We start from the raw sequence: 13267 nt of genomic DNA, 5'->3' as shown, positions 1-13267 counted from the left end.
TACCCTGTGACCTTTACAGGGGCCCCCAGAAATAAATACCCCATGGCCTTTTACAGGGGCCCAAAGAAATAAATACCCCATGACCCATTATGAGGTCCCAAGAAATAAATACCCCATAAGCCAATATGGGGCCCCAAGAAATAAATACCCTGTGACCTTTTACAGGGGCCCCAAGAATAAATACCCCATGACCCATTATGGGGCCCAGTAAATACTTGACCTTTAGAATAAATTGAAGCCACGAAGCCGGCACATTATCAAAGACTTTATTTGATATTCTAATGATTTAAAAAAACAACCAGGAGCCAAAATAATAAAACTTCTGACATGATCATGGTGTGATTTCACAGACAATGCGATTCATCCAACCCACAGACAGGAAATTAAGACAAAAAATTTACGTAAGACGAGAAAAGCAACCAAAACCCACTAGGGGGTCATTTAAAGGGGAACTCCTCCCAGACAACACAAACTCATCCATAATTCCAATAGGTAGTATGACTCACCTAAAATAAAGGATGGGTTCCCCCTTAAGTTTCCCAAGCAAGCGACCCGCCCCGCCCCCGCAGTACAGCAGATCTGACGGAGGCGAGATTGTCTGAACTTTGTAGACTTCCAGTGGGGTATAAAGCCTCCGCAGTGTAACAGCTCTATACATGCGGAATGCGTGGGGGGGCTAGCGATATGCGGCTGGAGGTGGTAAGAGCACAGATGGCGGCTGTGGTGCGTTCACATGCGATAAGGCAGATCGGTCATAGTGAATGGGCCGGCAATGCACCGCAGCTAGAAGGAACCTGCAGCAATGCAGCACACAATGACGCATGGCTGTGCATTATCATGTGCTGCGACAGGAATGGGCATAATGAGGTGGAACGCCGCTGCAATACACAACTGCATCAGCGGCAAAACAATGCAACGCAGAGATAGACAATCTGCAACGGATGTCAGCAGCAACCAATAGGATTCAACTGCGCAGCAAAGTGCGGATTCTGGGCAGCTGGGCAACAAAAATCCAAAACAACCAATCAGCATAAAATCATTAAATCAACCGAGAATCAAAGCCAGCATCTGATTGGTCGCTGCGGATTGCTGCACTTAAATGCGAGATCTGGTATTTCTGCCACAAAGGATTCGGCCAACCAATCCAAAACCCTAAAATCTGCTACAAGTCGTTGCAATGTTGGTGGCGTAGCAAGGAAACACAAATGTGAAAGTTTTCACTCTACTGGGATTCTTTGCTTACAAAGTGCAATAAATGAATGGAATATTCACCATCCTCCCGCTGAAGATTCACTGGGATGAAAGATTTCTGTGTGACCCCTTTGTTGCACATTGTGGGTGTGGTTGGGCAGAATCTCCCCGGCGGGGACAACACAGCAATCATCGTTTTCAAGTAACCGGAGAATAAGATGAAAGATGAATGCTGCCCCTGGAAAGGTGCAAATAAACGGATAACACGTTGGGGGAATGGGGGGCCAGGGGACATGAGGGAATACAGAGTACAATATAAGTGAATGAGCAGTGAATGATGTGTTTGCAGATATGATTGGAGCAGCCTGCAGTGCTGTGATTTTTTTCTGCCCTGCACACAGTGCCCTCTGGTGGCAACCGGGGAAACGCACCGGGAATGATTCATCCTGGAATCTTAAAGCCCTTTACTAGAAATGATAAATTCCATGTCAACCAATGGGAAGTGAGAAGTTTTCACCCAACAGGTAACAGCGTGCAATCAATCTCAAAGCTTTTTTAAATTTTTGTACATTCAGTGAATGATTGCATGAGAATCTTTATTCACTAGATCTGCAATAACCAGAATACTGGTGAATCTGAGACCCCACCCCCATAATATACTCCAATTTACACAATTAAAAGAGGAAAATGTCCAATTTGTAGAGCTGAAGCCACAAGATACGATTGATCAGTTGGGCAGATCGCTGTATTGGTCACATGATATGTCTACTGGCTGTGCAAGGGCCAGTTTTGAGGAAGAGGGGCATAAAGGGGAATTGACCAGGGCCCCCTGCAGTTCCAGAAAGGCAGGGTTTTTAGGGCCCCATTTTGTCTAAACACCCCCCCCCCCCCCGAGTGAATAAACTTTCACCGTCTAGCGACATCTGTACACATGCTTAACAATTCACCCAACTGAAGCCGCCATGTTGGATCAGCAGTGGCACCCAAGAACCATTGGCCAGCATTTCAATGCACAATTACCTGGAAAAATAACTCTGGGGAAAGTTTATCTGTATGGGCCAAATGCCACTTCAATGCCCAATCAGGCTGCTCCAATACCCACATTCTCATTGGACAGGAGGATGGCAGAAAGTGGAAGTCAGCTTTGACACCATGGAAGCCAGGCTTTGGTACCAAAGGGAATCCAACATAAAGAGGTGAATATAAAAGTGTATCTTACGGTGAAGCTCCTGGGTGGGATTTTGACTTCTAAATGCTGAAAATGGAGGTGAAACTAAACTATTTCCAACCTAGAATGACCAGATGAAAATAAAAGTGAATAAGGGGGGGCCATGGCAGTCACAACGCTGAACAATCAAGCTGCGGAGGCGCCGACATTCTACAAACAGTTTAGTTCCCCTTTAAACCATTCAAATATTAAGGTATAAAGAGTACCTGTCACCTGTCCGTTATCTGGATAGCCAAGGCCAGCTCAAGGATTAAGGAATGAATTGTGAAATGGAATGATGAATCACATGATAAAGAGACTTTACATTTGTTCTGCATATAGAAAATAAAAGCAATGTAAGGAATACGGAAAATTCTCAATACCACAGAGGGGTCTGAAAATGAACAGAAGGGAAAGGCGCAATGGAAGAATTTCCCCCTTATTTTAAGTGGAAGTTCCATCTCTTTGACAAATCTGATGCTGGAAGATCTGACTTGTAGCATTCATTACCCAAAGTAATTTGTTCCATTGTTGCTTCTAATGGGGAACATTAGGAGCCTATTCATACCCGGGGTGGATACCCGGCAGGTGGCTGCTCCTGGGTGCATAGATAACTGCTCGGGGGCGTCAAACTGAACCGCAGAATAACATGTTTGCAGCAGAGGAGCAAAAGCAGCCAAACGTGATTTGTTACCTTGTGGTACAGCGCCATGGTCTGGCTCAGCTGCATGGACAATATGATTCCCAATCAATTCTATTCACTTGAATAGGACCCCAGGTCTGAAACGTCGCTTAGTCTTGCCTGTGGCTATTAGAATCTGTACATATACTTCGCACATCATTGGATCTTTATGTTCACATGCGAAGGAGGACAACTTGATCTATTACTATTAAAAGCAACAAAGTCACCAAGGTAATGAACGCTATTTATAAATTATTGTGCAGCCGTACTACAAAACCGTGCTGTCCAACCCAATCCCTGTGCTCTGCACCTGGCTCCTTACTGCGGCCCACTTGTTTTATCCCTTGATTGCAGAATGGAGATCCTAGAGCCACGGCTGCTATAACACAGGACATCCTCAATGCTTCTCATATACAGGAAGGGACAGCCGGGGATATTCTGTGTTATAGCAGCAGCCCGATTCTTATCCTGAAGTCTACAATCCTGCATTGTATCTCCAGCCTGTGGCCTATTAAATATTGATTTCTCGGGTTGTATAGGAATATGTTTTTGTTTTAGAATCCTGTATAGAATAAGACTTTGCTGGTCAGCTATACAGGCATGATACATATACTTAGAGTCCGATATTATACATATTATATTATCTTTTTGCTCATAAGAGTAACAGGATGAAAAAATCTGAATTACAAAATAAATCCAATTACTGAGCATAAATGGCCCACACTTAAACCGTCATGATATTTATCTTGTGTTTTCCTATTATTAACAGCAGATAAATGTTGCTGTATCAGCAAGGGCTGCTTGTCCAAGGTAGAAATATAAAATGTATATTGAAGGATACGGAGGGATATTAAGGTGGAATGTGTTTTGGGGGAATCTCTTGAGTGGAAGGGGTGATATTAAGGCAGCATTGTTTTTTGGGGGGAGATCGCTGTATTTTATGTGATACGTTATATTTATCTTTTCTTATTATCAGCAGATGATAAATGTTGTGTCAGCAAGGGCTGCTTGTCCATGGTAGAAATATAAAATGTATATTGAAGGATATGGAGGGATATTAAGGTGGAATGTGTTTTGGGGGAATCTCTTGGGTGGGAGGGGGTGATATTAGGGCAGCATTTGTAGATGCAGGGGGTCGATCCTATTTTCTACCACTATTGGGGCTGCAAGAGCTCATTATAATATAGCCAACCCCCAACTATATGGGCTCCAAAAATTAAAGGCTCTCCATGTGAAGTTGCACAGCACGGCTTTAGAATATATTTGTCAAAGAGGTGAAGTTGCAAAATTGAACAGGACAGAAAAAATAAAAGCACACTGATGGGTATAGGCAGACCCGTCCCGACAGAGGACAGAGTGAAGTACAATAGCCATTGGAAGTCTACTTTGGTCAGAATCGTTGGTCCATATCAATTCAGAAAAATAGAACAAGACAGTGTGTGTGATGGAGAGTGGAATCAGCGGTCACAGTTACACATAGAGCATTTCATTAAGTACATTAGGTGTTTCTGTGGTTACAGCCCGTGGTAATATCAGTGCAGTAGGAGCCTCCATTGGAAGGTCTCGCCTCCAACCCACAGGGTTCCCAATTGTATCTCACTCCAGCAGTTCAACGTAATTGGCAGGGAACATCCCATAGTGCCCATTGGGATCATATCCACGCCACCATCCATCATCAATCATCTCAATGTGTGTGATCAGGTCGTCTGGGTCAAATGAGATCTCTGTATCATCAGCTGTATAGAAGAGACAGATACGTCACAAACGTTAGTCAATACACTTTTGTCATAAAGAAATTTTCCATTTTAAATGCTAAGACCGTCAAGCAGTATATTAGGGGACCATATACATACAATATGGGCCAACTGGTTTTCTTTTTGCCCCCTTTCTCTCCAGTTTAGATTGCAGGTACTGCAGCCCGGCCTTCCATGATGTCAAAGTGGTCTTCCACTTTTGCCATCCTCCTATCCAATGACAGCGTCTTTATTGGCCACTGGGGCAATGTCATTGGACAATGAAATGGCAGCTGGCCCATACAGAATCTATACATTCCCCAAAAGTATTTCTGCCACCAATTGAAATCCTTTTATTTTTTCTAATTTCATTGGCAGCACGGTGGCCCAGTGGTTAGTACTCCGGCCTTTGCAGAGCTGGGTTGGAATCTTGGCCAGGGCACCATCTGCATGGAGTTTGCAGGTTCTCCCCGTGTTTGTGTGGGTTTTCTCTGGGTCAGGGGGGTCAAACTCAAATACACAGAGGGACAAAATTAAAAACTTAGACAATGTCACGGGCCAACCTTGAAATTTATTGAAAATATTGAGGAAATTTTTCCTTCTCATTAGATATAAAACCTTTTCATATGGAAACAAATAGGTTTTGTTTCACATTCAATTTGGAACAAGCTTATATTAGAAAAAAAGGTATAAAACATTTTTTTAAATTTTATTAAAACAAAATCTCATGCCTCTTTCTCTATTTGTAGCCTTCTGAGCTAAATTTCAATGCTAACCTTTTTGCACAGGCTAACAATAATATTAATAACAATATTCTTCTATGAAATTCCAACCATTCACCTCCATGCCTTGGAGTAGCAAGGTTGGGAGGGTGAGTGCTGGAAATGCCAGACGCAGCCAAAGCCAAGTTAAATCTTATTAGTGGCCCCCCGCTGAAACTCCCTCCTAATTGAAATAGTGCCGCTACTAAATATACTGGCATTATTTGCGTGTATAAAACAGTCCAATGCGGGGCCACACATAGGCAGAGAGCCCGCTGGTCTATAGACGGGAGTGATGCCGGGAATTGTAGTAGCGGTGCTATTTCAATGCAGCGGCAGGCCAGCTGCAATTCATATTTAGGATTCCTTTGGGGGCCAAAAAAAAAGGGCTTTGGGGGCCAGATTTGGCCCCTGGGCCAGAGTTTGACACCCCTGCTCTGGGTACTCCCACATTCCAAAAACATGCAGTTAAGTTAATTGGCTTCCTTTCAAAATTGACAGACTGTGATAATGACATATGGCAATGGTAGGGACATTAGATTGTGAGCCTCTTTGAGGGACAGCTAGTCACATGACTATGGACTTTGTACAGCGATGTGCAATATGTCACCGCTATATAAATACTGTGTAATAATACCTACAGACCCTGGAATTGATAGCTGGAGGCTGATTGGTTCCCTCTCGAAAGAGAACTTGAATAGCAAACTTTCCTGCATAAATACCCAATTGGCTAGTCCAGTAGAGGTCAACCTAGTTGATCCTAACTTAATATCATGTGTGGGCCCTGGGTCTGACATCAATAGGGGGCCACACTTAATAGGCAATATAGGTAATGCTACATTAGGTGGTCAGGAACTGCAGGCATGGATTAAAGCGTTCCTAAACTCAGAAATTTCACTTTACATAAAAGGGTAGACAAGGTAAAACCAACCACAGTCTTCCTGGGCCCCCAGGGCTGCACAATAAGTTCTCAATGGCCACAGTTTGGGCACCGGGGTTTAGTATATATGAAATCCTCTGCAACAGGTTAATAATTTAATGTGAAATAGTGATAATTGTGACATCTCCAGATTTATATAATAAAAGTGATTTTTATGAATAAAATAAAACTGTTTTCAAAAAGCCGAAATCTCCCCTTTTAAAATTCTGATCCAGTATTACCCAAACAGTTTATGCACTAAAGCACATGATGTTTTTCCCTTTTATTTGGAGCTGTAAGATACAATTCTCATAAAACCGCACAGTAGTTTGAGGTCTGTCTGGTTCAGGACCAAATCCTGCTATTTGGGTTGGATGATAAAAATGCCGACATTTGGCCGGGTCCATGTGGACACCCCCCTGGGTCCTCGCTTTCCAATCATATTAAACAGACCAACCGTAAATACAGCAGAGAATGAAGTTACGTGAAACAAAATGTTCCAACCACCAACATATTTAACATTTCTTAAATATTTTTTGTTACACAACTGGAAAATAAAGCAAAAAATAAAAGGAAAATTTTGTACTTTTTCTGGCCACCTTGACATTTCTTTTCCCCCCCCTCAATAAAAATACACCTAATATCCTGTAAACATAATATATTTTCTGAACGCTGAATATAAAACCTTTGCAGATACTTTCCAGAACTCCCAGCATATACTAACGAAGACCTAAAGCTAAGTTATTCATTTTTCCAGATTGGCCAGGTTTTGAAGCAAGAGGGTCAGCAAGCAATTTTAGGAGAGAGTTCAGCAATGGTAATCTCTCTAATATATATTTGTACTTTATGTTTTCTATATTCTCTTCCTCCCTTTCTCTATTAGGCTGTAACTCTGCAGAAGCTATCTCACCTCACCTGCCAAATGACAAAATCCTTTATTCTAATTCACTGTATCCCTGACTGCATGTTTGGTTAAGGCACAGTTCTTTTTATGCCATTGTTTTTACTCCTTTCTAGATGGACGACATGTATTGCAATCAAATTCTTGATAATATGGCCTTTCTTATCAGGGAGAAAAACAATCCTAAATCTTGAATCACTGATCACTAATGGCTCTATGTAAGCTAACTTGTATATTGCTCAGTGACAATGATACAACAGCTTACCTTCACCTGAGTGGGTTCAATGTGCTGGCTGGTTATGTCTATTAAAATGCTCTAAAATTCAGATTGCATGGCTACTGAACTGGAATGTCAATTGCACCAAATATTGATATATCCCCAGCCCTGAATACCCTATACCCAAAATTACCAGAGCTTGCAGGCTTTTCTTGTATCTATTGCCAATAATTCTGTTCTCTGTACCTTTCACATAGACAGTAGGTTCTGAAGGAGGACCAGACACAGCGGATGCTGGGGGTTCCTGAGACCATTTTACAGGGGATGATGGAGGAGATTGCATGGCTACTGAACAGGTCACACAAATGCAAGGTAAACCAAATACTGATCCATCCCCAGCCCTGATTACCCAATACCCGAAATTTGTTGTTGCATCATACTCTCACCTGCTTGGTAGTCATAAAGCGCTCGCGCACATATTCCCCGATCCTCCTCTATTCCTGTGTCATATACTGGCTCTTCCTGCTGATCCTGATGTAACAAAGAAAAAGTATTTAGCAAGTGAAATGTAGACATCGTGTACCTGTGTTCATTTAGACTGCGAGTTGTTTAATGGTGTAACGCCACCCAAATCCCATTACTCATTTGATGGACTCATTTACAACACCAATGGAGAGATTCTTCTAATATTTTAATGCTTTACATCTAGTATATGCAGCACATATAGTATATAAGCGACAAGAAATATACCCTACAGTATATTTGTTTGTATGGGTTTACCTGGAGCTCCAGTTTTCTCCTACATGCCTAACACATACTGGTAGACTACAACTATGGAAATTTGGATTGTGAACTCGTCATAAGGGCTAGTTCACACACACGTTGTAAAATGTTCACAGACTTCATGCAACCATGGCCAACTGCCAGAAGCTGCAAGCAGCATGTGAGAATGTGGAATCCTTCACAATGGTTGACAAATGGCCACCTATCAATACTCCCACTAATAAATGGAGTCTGACAGAGTTACAACCATTCTGTAACTATCCATGTGAACTAAAGAGCCAACTGACAAGCAGATTTTGCATAATAAATTGTGGTTAAATGTTAGGTGACCAAACAAGTTAGCAACAACAGTGCTGTGTTGTCTGGTTCATCTTCTTAATTGTGTTCAGCTCACTTTGTGCTTTGTCACCGTTGCTTGCTGTGAATTTGCAGTTTAATTGCTGTACATTTACAAAGTTGCTATATCGGACATCTGCCACCGCTCTATAGAGATACAAACCTCGTTTTACTCGGAGTTCTGATACAAAGAACTGTCCCACCACCAAAGTCGGCAAGTAAACCACCATTACCAATAATCCCTACGTGTCACTTACCTGTGGCATGTCATAAACATTGTTATCTTCAGGTGGCTGCTGGTACAAATTCTCCTCCTCCTCCTCCTCCTCCTGCTGCTGAGGGGCAGAGACTTGTTCTGCAAAGACACTTACAATTAGTACTAGAGCCTATAGGATTTCCTTGTATCTATAGCCACCAATTCTGTTCTCTGTACCTTTCACATTGACAGTAGGTTCTGGAGGAGGATGAGACACGGGGGAAGGAGGAGACTCTGGGGGTGTCTGATGAGGACGAGACACAGGGGATGCTGGGGGTTCCTGAGCCCGTTTTACAGGGGATGATGGAGGAGATTCAGGCTCAGGCTGACTGGTCGACTTCTGGAGGAAAGGACTACGCAGTTTTCCTGGAGACAGACAGCACGAAACAGAAAGGACACGCATAGTAATGTCACAAAACATGAACAGAATGAACTCGGAAAGACAAAACAACAATCATTCAGACTCACCAGGCTGTGCGCTTACTGTGGGGGCATTAGGGAATGCACGCTCCTTCTGCATAAACACCTCCCGGGCATTAGGGGTTCGCTGGGCAGCAGTTTCCTGGGGAACAGATTGGGATTGTAAAATATTATTTTCCTCAGTTGTCCAGATTGTATCCCTAGTAATACATCTGGCCCATAGGCATTTACTGCGCACCACTCTGAGAACCTACAGACAGTAAAATTAGTTTTTCTCACCTAAGGTTCTTACGAAGTCATGCAATTTATAACTTTACATTGGGTTGTTTGGGTTTCTTTTTCTCTAAACTTTTATCATGGATTTAGCTGTGAAACATTTTTACAGTGAAGAGTTGTAGGCGCACAGATTTGGAAGTATTAGTTTGTGCAGTGATCACTTGCAGTGTCATGTATTGTATCTTCTGAAGCATGTGCCTGCAGTCCCTGGCCCTCGCCCTACTCTGTGTGCCCCCAGTCCCTGGCCCTCGCCCTACTCTGTGTGCCCCCAGTCCCTGGCCCTCGCCCTACTCCGTGTGCCCCCAGTCCCTGGCCCTCGCCCTACTCCGTGTGCCCCCAGTCCCTGGCCCTCGCCCTACTCCGTGTGCCCCCAGTCCCTGGCCCCCGCCCTACTCCGTGTGCCCCCAGTCCCTGGCCCTCGCCCTACTCCGTGTGCCCCCAGTCCCTGGCCCCCGCCCTACTCCATGTGCCCCCAGTCCCTGGCCCTCGCCCAACTCCGTGTGCCCCCAGTCCCTGGCCCTCGCCCTACTCTGTTTGTTCCCAATCCCTGTTTGTTCCCATAGTGTGTAATAAAGAACTGTCAGATTCTAATCCACATTCTCCATTAATCTTTTTCAACCTCTGAAGGTGCCCTGTGGTATCCGGCACCAAGGCATTAGCAGCAGATCAGTCACAATCAGCTGTGATATTGCCGCTGAACAGCCACATGTAAATGCAGCCAACTGCAACCAATTCATTCTTTTTTTGGCAGTGGGCCGAATAGACAACCAATTGCAAGAGACTGAAAGCTTCTGAGAATGTGGAGTCTACTATAAATCACTGAAATGTGCTCAAAAGTTAAAGAGATGAGGAGAATATAGTAGCAATTGACAGGGGCTTGCGGAGGCAGCCTTCTTGTTACCCCCTGCTAACCACCCCTGTAAACAAGACCAAATCTTGTCTTCAGGATCTGACCATGTACTTGCTGCCTAATATTACCCCCCCCCCCTTTCCCCAAGTCTGGGGCCAATTATAACAGATCTTTAATTGTATTTCCTTTATGTGCCAATAGTTTTATATGGTCACACACACAGTTTTTATATAAAAGTTTTCTTTTTCCCAGCCACGGGTGATGCACAGGAAAAACTTTACCTTCCAACCCCTCACTGGGTTCCTTTCCTACCCGCCAGTTGCACTAATGGCCACTTTAGTAAATAAAGCCAACTGCCCATACAGCACATGTGATACAGTAATCTGATTGTTATGTTTGGGTAGTTGGGGATTGTTGAAGATTTGAGAACAATAAGTGAACTTAGAAATGGAGGATCCGAACATCCAATGCTGTGTAAATGTTGGCCCCCGTCCCTTCCTACTCACCCGCTCGTGTTTTTCTGCCTCCTGCTGCGCCCTCCTGTAGGAGAAAAAGAGTTCAGATTCTCTGCATTTAGGTACAGCTTGTCACAAACATTTATTTTTGGCTTCTCTCACCTCTGAGCATCTATTTCTCCAGCCCGTTCTTTGAACCGTTTCTCCCTCACTTCGGCCTCTTTCTGTTCTCTCTCTTTACGCTCTCTCTCCAGACGCTCTCTCTCCGTAGCGGCTTTCTTCTGCTCCCCTTGTCTGCGCTCCTCCTCATCTTTCTGGAACCAGAGGAGGTTAAATTTTAGAGAATACAGACAACAGGTGCACAGTTGTACACTAATGAGGCACTCCCCTAGTGTGCGGACGCAGAGGTGGGATAGAGACATTTGTAGTCATAAAACAATAATAGAGAGAGCTGACCTTTCAAATTTACAATCAAAGAATGGATAAGGGGCAGATAATGCAATGAAAGGTTCTTTTTATGTAAACACCAAGGGACCAGATTTATAAATATTAATAATATTATTATTAATATTAATAATGAACATGATTTATATAACGCCAACATATTACCTAACTTTGCTACTGTTTCTTTACAATTCTGTGAAACTCCCAGTACTTGGGGATATAGCAGAGCCCCAAATACCAGACCAGCATTATGAACACATTGCGTTATGGCAGCTCATTCATATGAATAGGCTTCCTATACGGGTTGCAGATGACAGACAGATACAGACAGTGACACAGGAGGAGGGGAGGACCCTGACCAGAAGAGCTTACAATCTAGGAGGTGGGGGAAGTATCACACAATAGGAGGGGATATGGACTGGTGGGAAGTAGTGAGGGGTTGGGAGACAGAAGAAGACGGGTAGGTGAGGGTGAATGGTTGGGTTTTGAGTGCTCTTTTAAAATAGCAGAAAGTAGGAGCAAGCCGAATAGGACGAGGAGACAATTCCAGAGAGTTGAGGACGCTCTAGAAAAATCTTGGAGCCGTGCATGTGATGAGGTTATGAGTGAGGAAGTCATTAGCAGGTAATTGGAGGAACCATTGTATTTGCCCTGCACTCTCACCTCCCTGTTATCTCTCAGTTATTCTCACTTTCTTGTGCGTCTGCTCTATTTCAAATGCCATGTGAATTATTCACACTTTATATTCTTGCAGTTAAATGTTTGTGAATGCCACATGGTTTACAGTTTTGTGAATGTCTGTGACCAATCTGCTCATTTCACACATTAGGGTATTATAACCAAGAATGCAGCAGAATTAACACAGCAATTGTGATTTAAAGTAAATTGTAAGAGTCTGTCACATTTTCACATTTATTACAAGAATATTGTGACATTGTGATAACTCTACAGCACAAAGCCACACAGCCACAAATGCCGCAACTTTATTGATAAAAGCCTCCAATCTGTAACACAAACTATGCATGGAAACAAAGTTGTTTTTGAATGAATGCCATTAAGCGATATAATTGCTGACATTATAATTATCAAACAGCATTTATATAGCGCCAACATAATCCGCAGCACTATACATTAAATAGGGGTTGCAAATGAGAGATACAAACAGTGACACAGGAGGAGGAGAGGGCGCTGCCCAGAAGAGCTTACAATCTAGGAGGTGGGAAAAGTATCACACAATAGGATAGGTGTACTACCACAATGCACAGCAACACACAAAACATGCGTTATGATGCCATTCATTCTGAATAGAACTCCTATGCACAAAGGCAACACACTTGTATTGTAGTGGGGCCACAAAGCATGATAGCCCATCTAAAAAAAAAAATCATGTGCAGTTCTGGAATAATGTGCTCGGACCCCTAACGTGCAGTTTTCACTTTAGACTCCTTATATGTATGGTAGTCTCTTATGGACACTTTGTGATCACAATCCCTTATCAGTGCTAGGAGAATATTCTCACCTCTGCTTTAGCCCAGAAGTTTTCTTTTCCCACACGTTTGATTTCAGACATTGCATTCGTTTTCTGGTAAACAGAACCCTAAAGAAAAGAAAAACAGGAACAGAAAAAAGAATTCACTTAGACTTCTGACACTTGTCATTAAACAATCTTCTATTACACCTAGGAAACAAATTCACCTCCTGTGCTTTGCCTTCAAATTCCCCCACAGCTCCTCCCCCACCTACCTACCTGATACACAAATCCCTCCACCGCTCCTCCCCCACCTACCTACCTGGTAGACAAATCCCTCCACCGCTCCTCCCCCACCTACCTACCTG

At 43.3% G+C, this 13267-nt stretch overlaps 1 protein-coding gene across 1 annotated transcript in view; it reads right to left on the bottom strand.

The window, feature by feature from the left end:
* Nucleotides 1-250: 250 nt before the first annotated feature.
* The window catches only part of DBNL (drebrin like), a 31038-nt gene continuing 18021 nt past the window's right edge, over nt 251-13267 (bottom strand). The window contains exons 6-13 of the mRNA XM_072402905.1: nt 12951-13028; nt 11150-11301; nt 11039-11072; nt 9455-9548; nt 9164-9352; nt 8988-9085; nt 8058-8142; nt 251-4816 (exon numbers count right to left, since the gene is read on the bottom strand). Coding sequence (XP_072259006.1) covers nt 4677-4816; nt 8058-8142; nt 8988-9085; nt 9164-9352; nt 9455-9548; nt 11039-11072; nt 11150-11301; nt 12951-13028 — 870 coding nt within the window. The 3' untranslated portion in view covers nt 251-4676. The remainder of the gene's footprint in view (nt 4817-8057; nt 8143-8987; nt 9086-9163; nt 9353-9454; nt 9549-11038; nt 11073-11149; nt 11302-12950; nt 13029-13267) is intronic.

This window comes from Pyxicephalus adspersus, chromosome 2 (assembly GCF_032062135.1).
Source record: "Pyxicephalus adspersus chromosome 2, UCB_Pads_2.0, whole genome shotgun sequence".
NCBI lineage: Eukaryota > Metazoa > Chordata > Amphibia > Anura > Pyxicephalidae > Pyxicephalus > Pyxicephalus adspersus.
Note: the sequence above shows the minus strand (reverse complement) of the source record. Positions and strands in the feature narration are given on the sequence as shown.